The sequence below is a fragment of the Lissotriton helveticus genome, chromosome 1_1 (assembly GCF_964261635.1).
Source record: "Lissotriton helveticus chromosome 1_1, aLisHel1.1, whole genome shotgun sequence".
NCBI classification, from domain to species: Eukaryota; Metazoa; Chordata; class Amphibia; order Caudata; family Salamandridae; genus Lissotriton; species Lissotriton helveticus.
Genome location: NC_136057.1, coordinates 153,526,948 through 153,551,269, shown reverse-complemented (window position 1 = coordinate 153,551,269; position 24,322 = coordinate 153,526,948). Strand labels below are relative to the sequence as shown.

Genomic DNA, 24,322 nt, shown 5'->3' with positions numbered 1-24,322 from the left:
TGAAATAAATGTTCTGTTATGTTTTAGAGTATTTATGTGTACGTTTTATATTTCCACAATTTTATTTTGGAGTAGTTTAGCATATTTTTTAACCTGAAGAAGTTTCCTTTTGCAGTATGTTTAAGAATATAGATGTATGAAATGTTTATTCCTTCCTCATTTTGTAGGGGGAAGGGATATGTAGGAATGTTCCTATCTATGATGCAATATGGAATGCAAGAGGATAAGAATTCGGGGGGCTGACAGTTGGATTAGCTGGGAGCTGGCCTGGAGGCTGCAGAGCTTATCCTAAGTAATAAATGTTGAATTTACACCAGTGTATGTGTAAATTACTACACTAACATTAATATGTTTACATAAGCGGCACCTACAAGAATCAAGATCAGGTGTGTTCTAATTTGGCTTTAGATGTGAAGCCTACATAGTTAGTTGATCACAATCACAGCAAAGCGATTCCATGGCCAGCACATCCAACTCTCTTCTTCAAAGGCCTATTCATGTCCTTCATAATTTATGAACTCAATGCAACAGGCATGTGAACCAGACAGCACGTCTTTGCCATCTGGGGAAGAAACTAACTCTGGAGATAGCAATATCAACTGCTAACTTAAACTTTGTCCCTCTTATTTCTCAGGCAGGAAACAAAGACTATCAGAGTACACACAAGCTTTCACACTTTTGGTCCAGGAGGTAACCAAATCTGCCCCCCACCCCCCATGAACCAATTCCATGAGCCAAGTATAGAAAGAGAACGGAGGCTGATGTACTAAACTACCACCTAATATTACATTCAAGCAACATGTCGGTAGAAGTTTGGAAGATTTATTTTTCTTCAACAGATACAGGGGGTCTCCAAAGTGTATGAAGAGGAAAGGAGTTGTACTTTATGGTATAATTTTAAAAGCTGCAAGACTTTTGCTTTAATCTGTGATTTCAGTGGCTACAATTTCCTCAGAGTGCTTTTGTAGAACAACCTGGGGGGATTTAAGATTCAATCTGTGTGAATTTCATTAGGGGGACCAACCACTGACATAGGTTACGGTGTGTACTTATTTTTCGACTTAATCATGTTATTATATGAATGTACTACTTTTAGTGATCTTAATAAAATGTAGCTCTGTTGAGAAACATCAATGCATGCCACTTTTAGCTTTCATAACGTATGTGGAGTTCAACCTTGAGAGCTACTATTTCATTTTGGATACATGGGCACTGTGTTAATAGAAAACATGGAATGCTGGATTATGAAAATCATGTTACGAAAAGAACAAAATATGAGGACTTCTTGGGGGGCGATATAAGTCAGTCGTGAGAAGTTTCATCCTTACCGGTGTGTCACACAAGAACTCGGAGAGCTCGCCTTCTTTCATCGTAGAGATGATGGACTCCCAGATAGGCAGCTTGAACTTCTTGCCAATGATCAGCTCCATAGGCTTCCCATTGGTGCGACTGTCATCAATTAGCGTCCTTTGAGGGTCACACTTCAGGGTCCGGTAGTGAAAGGTGGCCTGAGAGTGGAATGTAGAGAAATTAGGAGTGCAGTGTTAAAAAAAAAAAAAGAGAATGGGGCAAAAAATTAAAATACATTATAAACATATATGGTGGTCAAACAGCAGGATATGTGAAGAAAAAAAAAGCAAAGGCAGGAAAAGCAAAAAAGTAGAAAGACAAGAAAATAAGAATAGCAAGGAATGGGAAAATGAATGTTGTAATGACAATTTAAAGAAAAATACTAACTAGGACGGCAGAATAAAAGCGGAATGGACTAAAAGAATGCAGAAAAAAAGGTGAAGATGGAACAAGACAAGCATTGGCAGAGTGCAAAGCTTGAAAGTTAGCTCCGATGGGGGAGACAACATTCGTACTTGGACAATTGCATTCCCCAAAAACGTTATCAGTAAGAAAGGTGTAATAAAGAGATCCACAGCAAAGCAAGCTTTTCGACAATGCTCAGAGGTTGGCATAAGCACACTGAACTGGAACGCACGTTTGCTAACTTGTGGGCACCAACCTCACTGAACAGAACAGTAGGCATGCAAACCTGTTGAAACTACTCCACACACCAGTGAGCATTATCTACAATCAAAAGAGAGCCCAAAGGTCACTGAAGTTATGCAGTTACGGTGGTCAATATCAGACACCCAATTTTACAAATTATAAAGGCACTTTGTAAGTGTTTATAATATGCCGCTTTTGGTAGATAGAGCACAAATACACAAAGAAAGTACAGAAGAATTGGCAGAGTAAAGAAGCCACACTTAATCCCGCCTGGCAGTAAGGATCTACCCTGCTCTCGTTAGGTCAAAATCTTTGCTTGTGAGTTGATAACACTGCTCATCAGTGGGTTCCAACCTTAAATCACTAGAAAGCACCTACCAATACCCAAGGCTCTAAAACCCCATCTTTAAAATGGGACTGAACCTCATCAGTAAAGACCATCCATACGAACCTGGAGATGCCAACTATCACTTCTCTGCAAGCCAAAGGCCTGCTGAAGAAGCGGCAGAACCTCAGTAAGGTAAGCATTAGAAGACGTATGTCTGGGACGAGATTCGTCCATGGCTCTGTTTTTCAATCTCCCAAAAAAATGCCTTTTAGATGTTGGGCAAGTGTCAACCTAACCTTGCCATCAACTACATCCTCATCTTTTCTCACTCCAATAGTCATCCCTGCATTCCAGCCCTTCCATCAACCTCAAATACTACATATCACCAAAACTGGCTTCACATCTTTCACGAAGAGACCCACAAAGGCGTTTTAATGGAACTGGTTACCTATGCTATCCCAGTGCTGGAATAGTTTATACGAAAGCTCGTCTGATGTATAATAACCTCTTGCTCCCACGTATGAGAAATGTTCATAACAAACACCAGGTGCAAAGGATTTTCCTACGTCTCAGATGAACAGTTCTACATCATTTAACGTGGTATACTTAGTAGATGTGATTGCAGATTAGAATTAAAATTCCTGAATGATGTCACGGTTATCCCAGAGTTTTATTTTACGTCAAAATCACTGCGGTCTACATATGCAATCACAAAACTCAAATGTACTTTCACAAACTATCTACACCTATTGCCCACTCCTAAACCGCTGCAAATACCTGTATTGTTCCCATCGTAAAAACACAGTCTGGGGTTCTGCAGTGATCCTGCAACACTGTGTGCCACAATCAAGAGTTTTATCATCAGCACCACCAGTTCTTTTGAATGTATATGTCCAAGTGTATAGCACTAGAGGAAATATCACAACAGGCTTCCACAAACTTCGATAAAAGTTAAGATTAATAGGAGAATAGAACTGCAAGAGAGCAGCGTCTCCAGACTACAAGCTCCAAACGACAAACAGTCAGGTTGGAACTTAGAATGAAGGCACAGCAGCAAATGGGGTACAACACCAGTATCTCCCTTCTGCACACCAAATTAGGTAAGAACACCAAGGGCCCTTAATGTGAAAGTGGCCACAAGCAACACCGACTTTGAAGAATGAAAGAATACACATGGCACATTCTTTGGCAGGAGCCTCCACCTTTTTGCACTGCAAGCTGTGTGCACAATACTTAAATCTGTTATATTTTTTAAGGATCCCACACTTCTGCTGGGTTATGCGGAGATTATCCTAGATACTTTCCATTTATATGCAGCAGGTACACAAAGGAAGGGAATGCAGCATGAGCAGGATGTGTCATGCGGTCCAGCAAGGGGCTGCATATTTGCCTTAGTCCTTTCACATGGACCCTGTGGGGGAGAAGCACTGTGGAGGCAGGTACCACAATTGTTAATGTGGAGCCACACAGACCTAATGGAGTTAGAATAAGATGGGTAGGGTAGAAGGCTAAAGAACAGTTAGGTTCTATCGTCAAAGAAAGTTTAATTGACATTACCCTTATTCTTGAAAATGACACAGATCACGAACGGGTTTTAACTGCTTTTGATGGTATCAATAAATCCATCGATGCCAGGTTCACTAGACCTAAAAAAGCTCAATGCAGAAAAGGACCGGGATGGTTCGACCATACATGTACCAGTTTATTAATTACGTTAAAACACGCTCTTGCAAAAAAGCCAAGGGACCCCGGCCCAATTGTTAAATTAAGACTAGAGTACAAGCAAGCACTGAAGAGGAGGAAGGGTGAGTTGCAGCAGCAGGCTTGGGACTCACTTAATGAAGCGGCAGAATTATCTAATTGTACACTGTTTTGGGCAACAGTCAACTCTGCATTTCTTAAGGAGGAAAACATACCTGAGCTAACATCTAACGTACCTAGCGAGGACTGGGTCTTGCACTTCTCTCAAATTTTTGACTCATCTAACTGTGTTGACAACAACCCTAGTAGATGTCCCACCATCCCACTGGACAGAACCGTTAAAGAGGTCGACCTTGGCATTGGTGCTAGTAAGGGGGGCAAAGCTCAGGGACCTGATGGGGTCCCTATAGTCGTTTATAAAGCAGCCCCAGAGATGTGGAGCCCTCTTTTGGCCATTGTTTTTAACGCAGCAGTATGTACAGTGGCACCAAAAACCTGGGGGGAATCCATCATAATCCCGATATACAAAAAGGGCAGTAGATCTGATGTAAAAAATGATCGCCCCATCTCTCTTCTAGACTCCTCAGTTAAGATCATGAGTAGAGTTATGCTGGTCAGACTAGAAGAGTGGGTTGAGCAAGAGGGTGTCCTGGCCGACAGTTAGTTCGGGTTTAGGAAGCGTCGGGGTACACTCGACCATTGTATAAATCTTGATCTACTGATAGGCAAATACACTGAAGCTAAACAGGGTTCATTATACCTCTGCTTTGCAGATGTAAGCAGTGCTTTTGATATGGTTGACCATTCTCTACTGTGGCCAACCTTGTTACAGCTCGGTGCACCAGAGGGTATAATCTTCTTTCTTGCTAGATTGTACGAAAAACTGGAAACATGTGTGCGCTATGGCACTAAAGGTGAATGCACCCCGAAATTCAGGGTTAAACGTGGGATTAGGCAGGGCTGCGTATTAGCCCCCCTACTTTTTATACTGTTTATTAATGAAATAGACTACATTTTAAAAGATGCAAATGCTGATGCCCCTAAAATTAAAGGCGTTTCTGTACCAGTGTTATTATACGCTGACGACGCTGTCCTGCTTTCAAGAACACCCCTTTGACTACAGCGTCTGATCGATAGATTTTCTACCTTTATTAAAGATAGAAAACTGTTTATCAACAAGGGGAAAACGCATACAATGACTTGTGGGGCTAGAAGTAAAACCTCTAATGCCTTTTTTATCTTTTTTATCGAGGGTGAAAAGGTGCAAGAAGTTGATAAATTCTGCTATCTTGGTTTAACCTTCTCGAAAGACAAAGTGGACCAATGAATTTAATAATATTAGTAACAAAATGGCGAAAAATGCACATGGTGTTTTCAGATTTGCGGCAAAAGTTGATGACAGACGCACAAGGGATATGCTCAATATTTATCAAGCTAGATGTGTCACCATCGCAATGTAAGGAGCGGGGGTTTGGGGTCATATATGCTACCATAATTTGCAATTACAGGAGAACTCTTTTTTTAACCCTTCGCATGCTGGTGACGAACCCCAGCCGTCACGCTCCGCGGTGCTCGTGTGCGGATGACGGCTGGGGTTCGTCACGGCCCCGCCCTGTTCGCTTGTTTACCGCACAGCGGCGAAAACAGGCCAGCATCGAAGGGATTAAAAAAACTTTTATGTTTACCTACATCCGCCCCGACTGAGTTGATCCATCGGGAACTGGACATCCTTTTTTTAGATGATCTATTATCCATGAGGCCACTTATGCTATGGCGATCGATCTGGCTTCAGGATGAAAAGTCTTTCAACAAGTCTATAATCAAGGATTGTTTATTACTTGATAAATTTCGCAATATCCCTTGGTTAAAATATGTTGCTGACTGTCATTTAGAAATATTTAATATAAATGTATTGACTGACCCTAGTGCCGCATCCAAGATCTCCAAAGTTGAGCTGAAAACTACATTCCTGGCCCAAAAAGCAGGGAAACGGGTTTCTGCATATGGATCTTTGTCCACAGTCATGTTTTACAGTAAATACAACACGAATGAAGGTTTCCCATGTTATTTAGCCATGGTGACTAGGCCATCCCATAAGTTTGTGCTAACCAGGCTGAGGTTTGGTATAGCACATCACTAAGTGGCCATGCCAAATCTTAAGAAACATCTGATTGGGCCGCGTCTGTGTGATGGCGTTACCAAGCAAAGCACTCTGCACTTTTCATTGATTTGTAAACTGTACAAGAATTTTCGAATAGCCTATCTGAAACCCATGTTTGTTAAATATGGTGCATGTACAGTTAACCAGGTAATGAGTTTGTTATTTAATATGGAGACTGCTGATATTTGTTTTTATACCGCTACCTTTTTAAATCGGTCTATAAAGGCACGTAAAAGTATGCTATTTTAGGAACAGTGTCTGAAATTTGTAATATTTGTATTTTATATGTTTTGTGCTTTTATGGTCATTTTGTATGAACCGAATTAAGCTTCATGAATTGAATGGAATTGAATTGAATTGCCTTAGTCCTTTCACCAGTCAGTGTCCTTGATGTGCACCCAGCAGATCAAATACCCACCAAGGAAGTAAGCATAGACAGAGTATCTAAAGGGTTACTGCAAAGGAGGTTAAGTACAGATCAGTAGCAAACAACTGGATTTCCTGTCATGTTAAAGCTCCCATTCATTCATGGGAAAGCTTTACATTTGTCCAACTAGAAGGGAAATACTTAAAAAAAGGTCCAAAACTATTCGAAATGCAGTTGAGATGAGAATCATTTCTCTGGAAGTATTAGTCAGGACCTAACCTTTGTGGTTGTTACGTAGCTTAGAAGTCACCAATCCTGAGAAGATTTCTAGCCTATGAAGGAGTGACTTAAAGGTTAGTAGCAAGAAATATCTAGGCATGGTACACTATTCTGGCCAGAACCTCAAAACAAAAGAGGCTATAAAGAAATTCTCCATTAAAACATTATTGGAAGCTTTCAGTTCAGATCTCAACAGATGCACAGGTTATTAAACTAAACTAGTTTTAGATACTGGAACTCCTTCCTTACATTAAACTACATAAGTTGTCCATATGTCGCTTAAAAGGAGAATAATAAGGATCAGAATTGATCTGGGTGCAAGATTCATGGGTTTCTAGAATAAGCTAAAAACAACAACAGCAAACGTAGAAGTGTGAGAAGTGTTGTAAAATATTTTACATCGCCTATTGACTTGTGCCTTAATTATGGTAGAGGTTTTTATATCCTGTACACTGAAATCGAAAGGTGATGATGGCAAATGAAGTCACTTTATTAATGGAAGATAGAAACCAAAGAATTTGTTGTAAGGAGTAAAGATGTATTCACTGTATTATAACAATGTCTGTTTTAGGGACAAAATATGGTAAGTATAATTATATAAAATTTAAATGATAGAATATTGTGTGGTTTTAGGGGCTTTTATCATGTTTATGGGACCATTTTGCAACTAAAGAAGCATAGTGGAAACAGGACAGAAAGAGTGGACACCAAAGAAGCTTACCTATGACACTGGCAGCTCCCGGAGGACTGGGCCCTGGATGTACCAGCAATATCTAAGTACTCAACAGAGTGGCAGGTCCTTGCCCAGGTTCAGGACTCGTAAAGTGGCCTTGAAAAGTGGCCCCTGAATTTACTTGAGAGTGACTGCATCAATAACACTGTAAACAAAAACAATGTCTCAACCGGTGATCAATTCAGAGGGCAAATTAAGGGAAGAATTAATCAATCAGAGTGGACAAAAGGGAGACCACAAGAGAGTTTGTAAGAAACAGGAGGTATCTTATTTGCAAGTAGTTATATCAGCACTGCAGTACAATGTATGCAAAAGTATCCCAAAAGGGGGTTTGCACTGATGATGACCTGGATTCTAGCAGGTCGAAAAGCCGTCGACTACCCAGCGTAACCTCTGGCATTTTTGTGGTCAACTCAAGCAACCTAAATCGAATTACATATATTGTACATATTTTCATTTGTATTGTTGATCACAAATTCCTTTGTATTCTTTGCGACTTTTAGGCTGTTTTTTAGGTCTTGCCTACACAGCGTGCAAGGGCTGCTCAGGAGGGACCTCTTGGAATCGCTCAAGACTCTTTGGGAAACTCGTGCCTGTACTGCACTGTTCTCAATGAGCCCTCGTTCATGTGTGGCATTTACCTTGCGGGAGCGAGCAGCTGCGCCATCTGTATGGTTTCCTATTTTAAAGGCTTTCTCGCGTTCACTTGCGGTCAGGTTAACTTGTGTTTCCATATGCCTGCTCACACTGGCTTGTTTAATTCGCAGCGGCGCGCAGTCACACTTCAGTGTGCGGTGTGCGCGCGCTCATTATTATGAGACCGGGATTCAAAAAGAAAACTCCCTGGTGCCAAATACTAATTTAAATGAGGCCCACGTTCACGTCGGAAATGAAAAATGGGTAATATAATATATATTATAAGCAGCCGCCAGCAAATAACTAGTAATGGTTCATATATCCACTTTGCGCACCTTTTTAGGAATAATTAAGTAATTGGCATGAAAGGTCACACCCGTGATCCTGTGTCGTAAGTCTTCTGGAGCGAGGAAGATTTCACGAAGATTGCCCAGAGCTTCTTGTGTTATAAAAATAGCAACAACAAAAGAATGGGGTGGGGGTGTTCAGGGACTTGGCGTGGTTTGCTTCCACGTGGTGTGACAGTGACTGCCCCGGCAGTAGGTCCTGGCGGAACCGAAGCGCATGCTCAATGAAGTGTCAACAACAACAGACTTTTAAAACTGCCTCTTTCAGTTTGTCTTACAGGAACTCCGCACCACCTGGACCAGCCTACCCAGCGGCAAGCCTAATGTAACCACAAAGGCACCAACTATACTACCTGCATCGCCCCTTGCATTACCACTGTACTGTATTATACAATTTCTCAATAAAAAATGTTTGAAATTAAAACTGCCTCTTTCAGTTTGTAATAATGTTGTTTTATTGGCGGGCTTCAGTGCCTGCTACGCTGTTTTGCTTAAGGATGGCGTAAGAGGGTAGATCCCAACAGAAGATGAAACTTAATGTAAAGCATAATAACTCTGTTTTGGGTATTTTATTGAAAAAATACACTTTCACTGCCCAGAACCGGGCTCCCAAATTATAAACGCACCATTATAAGTTATAAATATTCATTTATTTCTTCTGTCCTTTTATTCGGTTCTACCTGCTCCTAGGCTGCTTCGGAGCGCTGCCCAGTTAATTCGCCAAATATTCCCCTTTCCCCGATAGCGATGCAATTTTAGGTGAGCGGCTGTGTCTTTTGTGGGTTTTTTATTATGTGCAAATGTAAGACTATCCTGACAGCGTGATTGTTTATCAATGGTGCATATGTTTAATATGTTCACTTGTTTGTTTCTATCACATCCTTTACAGTGAAGGGACCATGTCTCCTTGGAGGGACTCCTACTGAAAGCTTATGTGAGCTTACACGTCCCCATCATCCCTCACGCTGCCTCTTCTCTGTGCTGAATAAGTTAGCTTTGCGTTGAGCCCTGGCCTTGTAATTTAAACTCCATACCAGTCAACCAACTGACTATTCTCCAGTAAATCCATGCACAAAACTGCACAGGATGCAATCGTTTGTGGTTGGTTGCACCCTCCACTCCAACACCTTGGACCCAGCGCCTTTCTTCAGAACAGCTGTTGAGCACTCCTGTTTGAACATTCTCCATACCGGGGCTTGTCTCCTGCTCGAGGTCTCATAGCGCCTAGAGGCAGAACTGATGGTACTACTAGCTAAATAAATAATAAATGAAAGCACACCAAAGAATTTCCTCCTTTCTTCTACTGAGCTAGACTTTAAGATGGATACATAAAAATAAAAACAAGAACCGGAAGGATTTCGTAATAACATAAGAAATGTGAGCGCACTAGGAGTCTTTTAGGGCTGGGTCTTCTGGGAGCAAGGTACTGCAGTGAACAACTACGGGGCCAGCTGCATAGGTGGGGTGAGTCCTTGGCAAGCCTCCGAGAGGAGCAAGAAGCCAGTGGGGGCTATCCTACCATGTGGGTGCAGCCACATTGGCTTAATAGAACTGACTGAATGGAGCTGATTGGACAGTGCTGGGAATCATGGATGTAAGTGTTTTTGCTACACCTTTTTGTGTAGTGCCAAGAAGCTATTCGGTGGCTGAGTGGTTTAAAAATAAATTATACATGGCTAAAATACTTATAAGGTCCCAAAGGCGAGACCTTTTGGCTATGCCAATGCTTGTTCATTTTATTGTGTCACTGTGCCGATCATTGTCAAGAGCACGATCAGTGCACACCCACTTTTGGGTTACTTTTGCATACATTGTACTGCAGTGCTGATATACCTACTTGCAAATAAGATACCTCCTGTTTCTTACAAACCCTCTTGTGGGCTCCCTTTGGTCCACTCCACTGATTATTTAATTTTTCCCTTAATTTGCCTTCTGAAATGATCACTGGTTGAGACATTGTTTATGTTTACATGCTCTACCCGGGTCTCGACTGGGTTATCAGGTGTACTCCTGTTGTTTTGATTCTATGCATCAATAACACTGGCACAGAAAGCTAAATGCATACGGTGTAGTAGACTGTTTGTTGTCCTGTAGGCGCCTTCATCACCGGCATCCAGTGACATATCCCAGCCACCCCTAGAGATTTGGACTGCAACTGTTCAAAGTGGTAGTTGGAGGAGAGTGGGTAGATTTTAGAAACTGTTCTCCGTTCTGCTTTAACTACTCTTCTCAGAATGTGTGCCTCCGCAAGATAAAAGCACACTATTGCATTATATGTCAAATCCATTTCTATGTCCCCACCTCTGGCAATCTGGAACCGAACTCTCGTCATTCCTCATTACCTCAAAGGTCTCTTATGAAACTCACTAAAAAGTTAAATACTACGACAGCATATTTATGCTCTCCAGGAGGGCCTTTGCCAAACCTGTGTACAGATGTAATACCCAGGAGCATATGTTTGGTGGAGTGGGGAATGACACCCCTCCACCAACAATGTTTAATATCAGTAGCGTAACATGCCCCAGCTGACTGGCTGGTCATCTTATAAATTTACTTGTTTCCTGGCTGTAAAGAAGGATGCTGTGTCTAAGGCCAGGACAAGATGCACATGTCATCTGAAATTCGATATTGTGTACTGGCAAGTCCCGGTCACGGTGACAACCGAGACCCAACGGAGCAAATTACAGACAGCATTGGTTGGTATCACACATGTCTTCGTTACATGATGGGGCCAAGTATACCGCTTCACCACACATATTCTATTGAGAATTCAGGCAGCTGGGCCTGCGTTGGGCACATATAGACTGGGGTAAAAAAAAGTAGACATGTCTGGGTCAGAACTAAAGAGTGTGAAACAGAGGAATCCTGCTCCATCATACCTGCAGGCAATTGAGCCAGCGTTCAGTTGGGTCTCTGTACCCTCAAGTTCCCAGCTGCGGTCCTTTTTGGTGATGCTTGAGGTCAGGGAGGGAGGCTACAGCTCTGCTTCCTCGGATAAAGCATAACCATTAAAGTAAGCAAAAAAAAATGTGAATGCAGATAGTGTTTGTGTGTACACATCTATTTGTCTGTATGTGTGAGCATATGAGTGTGTCCACAGGTGAATGAGGATGCACGAGTGTGTGTGTGTATGTGTATGTTAGTGAGTGAGAATGTGAGTGTTTTCACTTAAGGTATCCACGCCAAATTTGCGTCCTTTTCTTCCAACATCATGGGGATTTTAAAGGTACCCAGGGTTTGTGGATTCACCTGGAGGGGACCCAAAAATTAGCTACATTTTGGGTTTTGGGGGAAAAATAGGGGAAAAGTGCTGCAGAAGAAAGCATCTCGTGTTCTCCCTGCAAATGGTATCAACAAAGGGTTTGTGGTGCTGAAATAACCATCTTCCCAGCTTTCAGGGACAGGCAGACTTTTGTCACAAAACCATTTTTTTTCTCAGTTTTGCCATTTTACTGGGACAGAGCCTATTGTTACTACTTTTTGTGCTTTCAACCTCATTCCAGTTAGTGGTAGAAATGGGTTTAAAAGCAATAATGGATCCTGGAAAACTATACATTTCTGAGAAATAGACAACATTCTGAATTCAGCAAGGGGTCATTTGTGTAGATCCTTCAAAGTGTTATAGAAACTAACAGTTGAAATTAAGAAAAATTGAAAATGAGTTTTTAAAAAACCTGCTGCTTGTGCCGATTTCACCTATAACTTCTTCTAAATATGACAGATTTTTTTAAAGCAATATACCGTAACAGCCGCTGGACCCTTCTTGTTGTGGGAATATTTAGGACGTGTAGGTTCACCAAGAACCCGAGGAACCCAGAGCCAATAACTGAGCAGCATCTTGCAATGGTTTTTCATTGTGTACTGGGTACATAGCAATTCCTTTGGTAAAATATAAAGTGTGAAAAATAGGTATCAAAGACACCTATTTCCGGAATGGGAAAACAATACAGAGCTTAAAAACAGTAGCTATTTGCACATCTCCGAGATTGTGGGTACCATACTAGCATGTGAATTATAGGACATTTTTCAAAGAGACGTCTTTTTTAGGTCTCGCCTGAGCTAGCAGCTCTGGCGAGACTTTTAGTAAGGGCTTCAGAAAATGCTACCACTGTGGCCTAGAGCTTGAGTGCATGTGCGCGGGCACGCGCTTACAAGCAGAGGCGCCATATGGCTTTCCTCTCTCGTCATGGGTCATTAGCTTTCAAGATAAGAGAGCTTTCTTTCACATTCCTAGAGTCTATAGCTTCTTTGTTGCTCTTCTCATTAGTACATTTGTGTTTGGAACTGTTAATACAACTGTCCACAAGGTGGTGGTGTTCCCACATTGTATATGGAAGCTACTTAATATAGACAACATAGAAGTTAAAATAGCATGTTGCTTCCTGAGGACATTCCAGCTTTAATGCGTACATATATTTGTATGCGAGGATGTAAAGAGCAGTAACTGTTTTCGTTATTTTTTTTGCGAGTTGGGCATCAGAACATTTTCCAACATCTGGGTCTCCAGTCTTTCCATGCAGGTGCTTAGCATGGAGATGTATTCAGTGGTCGATGTTTGTAGGGTAGATCCTGTACAGAACTCAGATGTCATGATCTCCGCCTAACAAGCAGCAGTGCATTCCTCTCACGCCTTAAATAAGGTTGAGGGGTTCTACAGCACTGGATGGATTTGCAAGTGAGGGGCCCGACAGGATCCCTCCCCACTCACTGTGCCTTTGGGTAGGATTTGAATCGTACTCTGTTTCCTTGCCAGTAACTCTGAGACGCACAGTACCCAATATGAAGGTGCAGTTCTGTGGCTACAAGTGGGTATGCAATTTAATGTGACCTCATTCCCTAAAGCTAAGCTCTTCTGTCAAACATTAGCTGGATATGGTGCCACTCTCATGGGCTCGAAATATGAAATGGAAACGTTTTGCAGAATGAGTGAAATAAGTTCTCTTCTTCATATGAAGGCCAAATTGAGGCAAACTTCTCCAGCGGTGCAGCCAGGAAAGTGGGCACATTTCAGTTTTTCCTTGCAGTTGTGTTTCACCAAGGACAAAAAATAATCTAGGGCAGTGATTCTTCACCTGTGGTCCGAGGACCCATGGGCGTCCGCATGGACTTCTTAGGGGTTCTGTGTTTGTTTAATAAAATTACATATTAAAAATAATAAAGTATTTACAATTAAAGAAATAAAATTTAAACTTTGAAAATCTTTTCTACGCGTGAATGGGAATTAAACATAATATTTCAATACTTGAGCACTTGTTTAGTTTATACTTGTTTTCATATTTTTTTGTGTGTTTTGAGGTTTGAATCACAATAGTTGCTTGGGATCCTCATTTTCTAATAATAATTCAGTCGGGTCCCCTGATTCAAGTAATGATTCAGTGGGGGTCCACCGGAATTAAAAGGTAATGGACCACTGGTCTAGGGAGAACTACACAAAGCCCTAATAGCTTGTTCTCCCTAGAGCAAACGGAGCTTAGAGAGAACCATAGAAGTGCCACTAACAGGCCAGTTGATTTTCCCGCTTCCTGCTTTTTTACCCCATCTGTGGCAGTCCGAAGCAGATCTGGGAAATTTTGGATGTTCACACCAGAACCTACTTTGCCTACAGAGGAATGGAAACAAATTAGTTCGATCCTAGCCCAATGAGGAACAGGTTACAAAAGAAAGGTAGAACATCCTTGATGTTGTAAAATACGCCTTTATAATCATAACGCTACTCTTAAGTAATCCATCTCGACACTCTGACTCCCATCCGATGCCCGCTTCGTTACACTTGTCTCCTTTGTACCTCCCCACCACTGTAAGCTGCACCGCCCACCACACAAGAGAAAAAGCTGCTTTTTCCGTTATCAGAGAAATGAAAGTTACTACAGAAAATAAACTATATTTTCCCGGACACAGTCTGTGGGGATGTGAGTACCTTTCTTTACAAGCTGTGCCAAGGCCACAGTCCTGCAGTCAGCTGCAGGACTATTGAGCTTTTTTTTTTGTGATTCTCTTTAGAAATTAAGTTAATCCTTTCTAACGCTCTGTGTCTGTGGTAGTGGTAGTAAAAAAAAAGTTTTGCTCTTTCATTGTATGCACAACTTGACACTAATTCCATTGCTTGTTTATTATTTCAGTTGCTTTACTGTACCTGCCAGAGAGAGAAGGATCATAGTGAGGCGGAATATCACCCTTTCTCACCTGAGGACAAATTCTAGGTTTTTAGCAGACCGTCAGAATTTTAGTTGCCTTGCACCTCCACCAAGGCGTAATTGCATTTTAATGTTGCTCTGCTTGATACGGTTGCCCCTCTTGGGAGAAATTATAGAAAAAATAAAATGGTGCTTTGTAGAAATATATGCCAGCAACCTTTCTACTGAGTATGGCAATCGTGCTTGCTCTTCCAGTTTCAAAGAAGAAAGGATTCTGTAAATAGACAGAATATTAGGTTAGATCAACAACGGGAAAAAGCTTCTAGGTCTAGCAAACTGGCACTGAAGTTATCCATCTTGGTATACTTTCTTGCCAGGTAGTCTCACGATTTTCTTGTTTTTGACCTTCAAGATCCCGGTAATACCAAATTCACTTAAAACTCTAACAGTGGCCTCAATGGCCCCAAAAGTTATCTGATAAGAGTGATCAAAGCAACAGCTGGTGTATTGGGTATGTTTATTTAAATGTTTTGCATGAGAGGAAATGGCCAGTACTGCAAGTTCGGTGGATATAGCCACTGGCAGAAACTTCAATAGGTTTACTGGCTGTTCAAAGCCAACTTGTATTTTGCCACCTCCGTATCGGTCTATTCCACTCTCACTCAAAGCCTCTTTTATTTCTCAGTTCTGGTTCTTGAGATGCTAATAGGGGTCTGGGTGTCATATACTTTCTACAATGGCTAAGGATAAACTTGGATGAGTGGGTTATATTCTGCCATTCTTGAGTTGAGGCTGGTGAGCCACTACGAAAGTCGGAGATCTTGCGGAGTGATTTGGTCGCTTTACGAGAGTTTGGGAAATATAGAAATCACGGTGTTTATTACTGAATATAGCTACCTGAGGCAGTGCCCCCCGAGAGGCATTTTCTTCGTACTGGAGTGTCTTACATACGGCGACTTGATACGAAGGGTTCATCCAGATCTGTGTGGCATAAGTCCTTGAATCACCCTGTCCTGAGGAGGCCAATATTGGTTGGAAGGCAGAAACGCGACCGTGTCGACACTTTACACAAAGAGGAGTCAGATCAAATTATTAAAATCAATTTGGAATTATATTCATTGACACAATCCTCACATTTAAGTTCTACATCTAATCAAACCGATTGTGTTTGACTACCTCGAAGTGTACTTCCTAGAACGAATAGGAGGGCACTCAGTTTTTTTGCTTTAATGTCTTCTGGGTGAAAAGGAACTTTTTGATTACGTTTCAATTGTATGAATTCTGTTTATTTGTTTCTTCTTGTATATATTTGTGTTCATATGTATGTATATATATTTGTGTTCATATGTATGTATATATGTGTATAATGTAAATTTGGAATTTATGCAAAGTTAGAGGATAAAAAATTCCCTTTGATTGCTATAAATGAAATATGTAATCACGTCTTCAATGATATGTGATGGTATTTTCATTTATATATTATTGAATGAGTGGACAGTGTCCCCGGTATAGGAGAATTAACAGTCCCCTATTAGAGAAGTTTCCAGAAATGTATTCCTCCTTTTCCACTTTCTGTTTTTGCTTGCATTCTTGAATTGAGGGACGACCGTTTAATCTCTCGGCCTCTTCCCCCCAAATATCTTGATTGCAAACATTTTGTCCTAGAAGTAATTGGTTCCTCGATTTTAGAGTGGTATGGAATACTATTCTAGGTGCCTTCTGGTGCCCAAGATAGGGGCATGTCCGAGGCAGATTCTGCACCTTCTTTTCCAGCCGATTTCTTGAAAATGAAAAGGCTCCGGATGGGAAAGCTTCAGCTCATCCTTTCAGGTGTTCATTTTTATTCAAGTTTTGTTGGATCTGCAGAGCACCTACTTCCACAATTCTCTATACACAATCCAGCTTACACAGGAAGTACCGTGAAAGTAAATAAATAGTCCTCACATGGTTGTGGTGTGCAAATAAAGAGCAAAGTTTATTTTGCTCTAGGCTCAAGCGTAAACACGCAGTGACCAACTGCCAAGTGTTCTACCTCACTGGGGTTACATTGAGCCTTTTATACAAGAATGTATGCAATACAATATATTGAAATTACTGAATCATCTATTACATCCAGCTTATCAGGAGCTTGAAAGCATCCGTTTCAACAGTTATGTATCTTGGCAATAGATCTGTTACTTGCAGCTAATTGGTTTTCTTAGTTTCTGAGGCACAAGGTTCCCTGCATTCTGCGAGTCTGTGATCAATGGATAGTACGTTACATGTTTCCACCTAACTGACAGATTGGGGGGAAAAAAGCCAGAAGCAGATATGGGTCAGTATCAAGAAGTTCAAACAATAGTTCACTCCTACTTTCAGCACACTTATAGTCTCCAAGATCCTAGTTAAAACAAATGCAGCATTATCACAAAAAGCTGCTGCATTTCTGAGCTGAGCCCACAACTGGCACCAGTGTTGCACCAGGTTTTCACAGTTTGGGAGCGAGAAGTGGAAATGTACAAAAAAAATCAGTCAACAAGACTGTACCAGGTGAGCATATTGCGAAAACAATTCTATTACAGGACCGGAGGCTTCAGATTATGCTTCTTTTCTTTACTACTCACAGCAGCCAATGAAAACGTATTGTATTCAAATAAAACTACATTTCCCATGATGATTGTCCATACATCACATCCTGTATAGCCCAATAAGAGCCACTGTATCCTGTTTCTTGTCCTCTTTCTTTGCTGCTCACGCAGAAAGTTAAGTGCTCACAACATTATGTTATGATTTATGTCTTATTTGACTGTTGAATTATCTTTGACGATGTTGCGATTATGTTTGCGCTTATATTGCGCTATGTAAGATTAATTGTGTTTAAGTATGTGCGTTGGTTGTACTGGGGGCCATTATGTCTTCCTTTTAAATTGCCATATATTTCTCGATTTAGCGCTCACTGGCGCTATTGTTATCCGCTTCCTGGCGGCTTGAGAGGCTCCCACTGGGAGCGGCGTGATCTGTGGGGAGCTCCCGCTGAAGCATTGTACATATTCCACTGGGCGGCCCCTCCGGGCATGTTTTTTACTTCCCCGATGGCCTGCAGGCATCTTTAGAAGTTCCCGCTGGGAGCGGCATAATGGGTGATGCACTCCCGACCAGAGCAGAGCTTTGGTATTTGCACTGACGGCCCGTTCGGGCTTCGCTTCACTCCCTGCTGCCGCTGAGTACCGTGCTGCTTTTTTGATGGCTCAATTAGATCTTAAGCAGGCGCACGCCGCCATTCATTATATTCTTTGACTGCGAGCACAGCGGTGAATCTTTAACGCGGGTGACCTGATCAGGCTTAATTGTGCTCCCGCTGACCTCAAAATGCCGCGCTGTCCTCGATAGCCTCCATTGACAGGGTCCACAGGTCTCCTCAGGTTTACGCGCTTATTGGTTTGCATGGAGTCAATGTGGCCTAGGGGCAAGGCTTTTGCCTCCTATCCCAGAGGTTCAAGGTTCGACCCCAGGTTCCCCGGGGTATGTTTTTTTTTTGCATTATGAAATTATATTTAAATTTTATATTTAAATTAGAATTCCTATTACAATTAAGGCTTGATATTTTCTCTGATGAATGTTTTCAGTATTTATACTGCACTGGCTTGTGTGCCCGTGGTAGCGCTATTGGTTTAACCCGCCAGAGTCCATGATAAGATCGCTCCCACGGGAGTGGAGATGTCGCGCTGATTATGCCTGCGACATACCTTATTGGGCCTGCGCTTGATCTTCATGGGAAGGCCTTGGCACGGCCGCACATAGAATCAAAATGCTCGCTCAAGAGCTGCGATACTGCGCTGTTGTTGCAGTGTTAAGAAATGAGTCACTGTGGGACAGTGGTTTGTGTCTAGATTTTTTGCTCAAAGGTTAGGTGTTTCGAAGATTATGGTTTCTGAATTAACATTATTCCTGACACTTCCATAGGGTTGTTCTGATCATTGCGCGGTCTTGCGCTTTTTCCACCAAAGGCTTTCCCTAGTAGCCGAGTGCGGTTATGGAGTCATAACGCTCCGGTGTGCGTAACCCAATTGGGCTCCATTTGGGCGATTTTGGTCTACGCGTGTCGCACACGTCCCCTGTTTGCTTCGAGGTTCACAGTGCCTCGTGCTTTACAAGAGCAGATTTCCTGGTATGCCTTCCAGGCTGTAACATTAGGATGGCCCTTGGAGTGGGCACACGCTCCTGATATTTCACTATGACTCGGACGCCCGTGGGGCTGGAATAATTTGACTACAGATTTGCTGAGGAGCTGATACATTAATAATTTTCAATGTTAGTGTGCACAGGGTTGGCTCCCCCTCTACTCCTCCATTACGCTGTGCTTTGCACTACAATATTGAATACGGATATCCCTTCAGGATGATTGGTTGGGATGTATATGGAGGATGCCACCTAGTCGAGAGGAGCGCACAAGTCTCCTAAAATAACTCTGTTGACACTTGGGTTCTCCACGTCCTTGAGTAGGTCAACCGGGCCCCAGATATGACAATTCCTAACTCAGGGTAGCAAGGCTTGATTGACGCCCATCATCACTCTTAAGCTACAAATCCTTGGGCACAATTTTTTTCCTACCTCACCAACACAACGGATATTAGGGCATCCGTGCGCGTTTACAGTTAGAGGCGTTGCGGCCTGCTTTTTTGGTTACGGTTGAAGAATTGCCCAACGTCTACGCCAGTCTCCTTCTTTTCTAGTTGTCGCAGAAAGGGTTTACCCAGACCTGACAGGATGCAAAATCCTAGTCATAGTCAGCCACAAATGGTGATAGGCGTCGGTATGACGCCATCTGCGTCAGCTCTTCCGAGAGTCGCAACTCCTTTTCATAAGGAAGGACAACTTGACACCCTGACTACGCTGGCCCTTTGCGACAGATCCCCTCTGGGACAGCTTCGTTATTGGTCGCTTCTATAATATGTAGACATATTTTGCTTGTGGGCACATCCTCTGGAATTAGGAGGGTCTTTCACGATGTTGGTCCCTGACGGGCTGTTTAGGGATTCCTACTAGTTTTATCAATTCCTTTCCCATCATATTCCACAATTTCTAACATATAGCGTTCAGGAGGGCGTCTAGTTGTCACCACCTTCCCCTACCTTCATTCGCGGCCGTTCCGATGACGGGTCTGATGGTTGATGATATATTTTTCTTCCAGGCCCCTTCAGCTCTCTAGTGCTCACCAAGTTACTAAATAGGTGATTACTTCCCCAAGGAAACAAGGCATCTTTCCATTCGTGTTTAGTGGGATATATATAGGTTTATCTTAACACAGACATAGGCCTTGGCCTCGCACCTTTCCCAACGTCAGATTCCCTCTTCGGCTACATTATGTACTGGACTATTCCGGTTGTAACCTCGATACACTTGTGTCTCTTGGATTAGATTTCCAGGGTTATCTCATTCCTACGCAACTCAGTTATATATTGCACGCTCCAAATTAAAGAGCTACGAAGAGCCTTTTCCGATGTTATCCATGCAGAGGGTTCCATTCGGGCGATTGCCAAATTAGTGGTGCGTTTAGCATCGTCCTTCAAACAGTTTTTCCGACCTTTCAGTCATTCGGGTCCTTTACCGCACAGGCCTCTTGACACATACTGCTCATCATGCGCAATATCTCGGCTGCGAGAGCTAACAACAAGTATAAGAGTACAGGGTCACCTTCCTAGTGGACTTGGTCCAGGACCTAGGGCATTCTGCCGGAATTCTCAGATTTAGGTCATTGTAGAATACATCCCATAACAAACAGGACAGTGACGGACTGGTACATCGGGTATCTCCAGATGGCAATGGGTGGCAACTTCACCCGAAAGACAGTCAGTATTGGTAAACCTTTTCAGTTTCTTGTTCAGACCTTTTTAGTGGCAGGACTAATTTGTCAGTTACAGACGTTCCAGTTGGTGGCGATATCCATTGGGAAAAGAATGTAGGCCTTGTCTCACGACAGTCGGTGGGACTGAATTATGTTCCCCTCCGTTCCATAATATTTTAGGCGAATGAGGACACAAATTTTGCACCGATTAAGCGGAAGCGATCTTTGCAATTCTCGCATGGAGGTCTCCATTTTGTATTTCCAGTACTCCTTGAGACGGCAGCGTCCTGCTCAGAGTCCTCCATTACCTTTACATTATTCCAGCTTTTCTCATGCAGAAGCGCTCATGTAAATTGGGGCAGCTGTACTTTATATTACACAAGGGAGCTACAGCTCACAGGTTAGTCGTGTACCTTTAGATAGCACAGGGTCAGGGTCGAAACATGGAAATGCGGTAAGTACAGTTTTCCCCAGGTGATATATTTCAAACATTGTTTTTTGGTTACGATTTAGGTTTTTTCTGGCATCAACAGCAATTTCCGGGTTTTCAGGCACACTGCTGACGTTCATTTTGCATTCCTGGGTGCTTCCACTCACGCACAATACGTTTCGACATTAAAAGGTCGCATTTGTTGGTATGTACACCATGCGTCAGCTCTGTGAGGACTGATTTTTCCTATTTTGTGCATGTTTATCAGATAATGTACGTGGATTTCAGTAGCGTTCCCTTCACAGCGGCCATTTCGACCGTTTCTGCGACTCACTCTAAGATCGAGGCAAGTTGTTGAACTTGCGCTGGTTTTTTTCGGGTTCTTTTTGGTAGCGTAAAACCCCAGACCAGAATAATTCTCTTGCTTTCCTATTTGAAAAGTGGCTATAATAATATGTCGACCAGAAATCAACTATTGTCAGACTGTGTTACGAGGCCTTTCCACCTATAGGTGTTCCTACGGCGGGACAAGCCCTCGATTTACAGGTACAGGATCTACTCCAGGAAGTTTGCACTATAAGTAATGTCAGGACTACATATGGTCAGGTTCTGGTCACATGAAGTTTTTGAAATAATGCAATTTATGTGTGTTTTTCTATACCTTAAGGCTTGCAAGGGTGATCCTCGGCTTTACTATCTGAGGTTTTCGTATAACTGTTCATATTACTGTTGATTACATTACAGACACTTTTTACATATGTGTCTGAGGCTGTTATAGCCGGTGGTTGAGGGCAATTTTGCCAGGATATGGTATTCATAACCAAATGTTGAGACGCAGTCTGTTCGAGGGACCATACTTCTCAATATTGTTTGATGATTTCTATTGTTCAGGACGTTCCTAATTCTACTGATGGATTTTCTCAGTCTATATTTAATCAGTTTATTATGTACCGGTGGGAGATATGCCTGTAGTTGTGTGGATAAGCGTTAAACTAGCATAATCCGAAGTCTCCGGTCCTGTAATAGAATCAAAAATTAGATAGCATTTGCGCCAAGAATTTTCAATTCTATTAAGAACACGGAGGCGAGGATTATCCCACCCAGTTTTATTACAATATTGGTAATAATTACCCACCCGCATGTACTTGATATTCTGTATAAGCAGAAGTTACGGGTTTTTCCCTGCCTCATTCCTTTCAGGTTCGGGAAAAGAAGACGGAGCAGTTGTACTTCTGGTTTAGAAGACGTAAACTTCTGGTTTAGAAGACGTAAACTTTCCAGTTTGAATATGGTTCTTCCACGTTGGAGGATGATTATTGGGACTCATATTCCTTGGTTTTGGACTGAAATAATTAATGTTTTGACTGTTGAGGTTCAAGCAAAGAAAGAGGAGGAGAAACAGGATACAGTGGCTCTTATTGGGCTATACTGGATGTGATGTATGGACAAGCATCATGGGAAATGTAGTTTTATTTGCATACAATACATTTTCATTGGCTGCTGTGAGTAGCAAATAAAAGAAAGAGAAGCATAACCTTCGCCTCCGTGTCCTTAATAGAATTGAAAATTCTTGGCGCGAATGCTAGCTAATTTTTGATTCTCTAGGCGAAAATACAGATGGAGTACCAATCACAACAAGCATTGGCATAGCCAAAGGTCTCGCTTTTGGGACCTTATAAGTATTTAGTTATGCAGCACAATCTCCTTGGTGCAACGACATCAACTGTTGCATGGCTAAACACTTATAAGGTCCCAAAAGCAAGACCTATTGGCTATGCCAATGCATGTTACACATGGTCTTACATTTGGAAGGTAGAAATGCATTGAAAGTCAATAGGTAATAACAGTGGCTCTACAATTCTCTAATCCAATAAGTCTCCTGGTAAAAATGGTGCCTCACTTGTGTGGGAAGGCCTAGTGCCCACGACAATAAATGGGCCAAAACGCAACATGGACACTCCCCGGGGGCAGAAAGTCTAGCAAAAAATGTTGGGGTGGGGGCATTGGAATGCTTAGTCTGGGCAGCCCCCACCCCTATGTACAAAAAAAGAAAACCCTGGTACCTAGTGGGCTTTCTGCCATGCCCTTTTGCAGTGCACAAGCAGCACACAAACAAAAATCCAAGCTGCTTTTTTATTGGGCCAATTAACTGAAGCATTTGCGTAGAAAAACAACATATTCTTGGAGAAGCGTGAATGGGTAGCTGGACAGTTAGTATTAAATCCCTTCATTTGGAAGCAGTGATGGATGTGTTCACTGCTGATGCAAGAACCCCTGGCCTCTAAGGTGGGCATTCTTTGAGTCTTGTCTGACTCAGGGCCTAGATTTACTAACAGTTCGTTCTAGCGCTAGCAAGACTCGAAGGGATTGAAAGCTCCAGCAGTAATTTAATTTCATAGCAAAAAGTGTTTTGTGCTGAAATAGTGGACTTCTCACAGCGCCAAATACACTTTGTGTCAAGCAAGTGTTTCTGGGGAGGGTCACCGCAAACACCTATAGATTTTGAGGCAAAGTCTGGCCTACTAAAGTAGCCGGAAAGAACTAGCAACTAATGGAAGAATCAAAAACACAAACTGATGGATGAAATACTTGAATTAGTAGAAGCAGACACAAAACAGGGAAAGCATTAAATTCACCAGAAACAGATGCATTGCTCGTCTGCTGCAGCGCGTCTGACCCTTCTGCAATTTTCCATGCAATGGGGTTTTTATAGGACATCCCAAACAAAAGCAATCAATATTCCAATAGCTTATGGTTTGCACTGTGAACAGGGCCAATGCTTCTTTAAAGCACCAAACCGTGTCTGCATCCATGTGAAAGAAAGGTATGTGCCTCAGGTAAGCATCTGTGCCTAGGGAGGACCAGTGCATAACTTATATAGTGTGCCCTGCTGGACATATGTCCCGCCGGCTCCATGTGAGACAGGAAGTCCAGCGTTGCAGTTTGTTGCTTTAATTTCAGTGACGTCAGACCCACGTGGCCCAGAGAGGCCGGCCCTGATCGGAAATCACAATTGTTTTTTTAAGGATCATAATACGCACTATGCTAGTGGCAAATAAATAAACAAAGTATGACCTTCGTTCAGTTGATTGTGTGACCAAAACTAAATGCAGTAGAATGATCGCCAGTGTGCCAGCAAGTGCTCTGCTGTGTCTAACACGCCACTTGCCCATGACAGACAGGCACTACCTAATACGTGATTAGTTCACCTAGGCTCAGCACGAGCAGGTGCTCAAGGCGCTGACAATGTGTGATAATGCATTTTTAATGCAGTGATGCAGACCACATTAAAATACGTTAGTCTAACGCCTAATGCGCGGTACTTGGCAGGGATGCACATCCTAAGTAGAAAATCTTCATTTAGCGGATCTCTTCCATTTTTAA

General features: G+C 42.3%; 1 protein-coding gene across 1 annotated transcript in view; it reads right to left on the bottom strand.

The window, feature by feature from the left end:
• Positions 1–24,322, bottom strand: part of AIP (AHR interacting HSP90 co-chaperone) — an 81,858-nt gene that overhangs the window by 56,490 nt on the left and 1,046 nt on the right. The window contains exon 2 of the mRNA XM_078659288.1: positions 1,329–1,508. Within this exon, the coding sequence (XP_078515414.1) occupies positions 1,329–1,508 (180 nt within the window). The remainder of the gene's footprint in view (positions 1–1,328; positions 1,509–24,322) is intronic.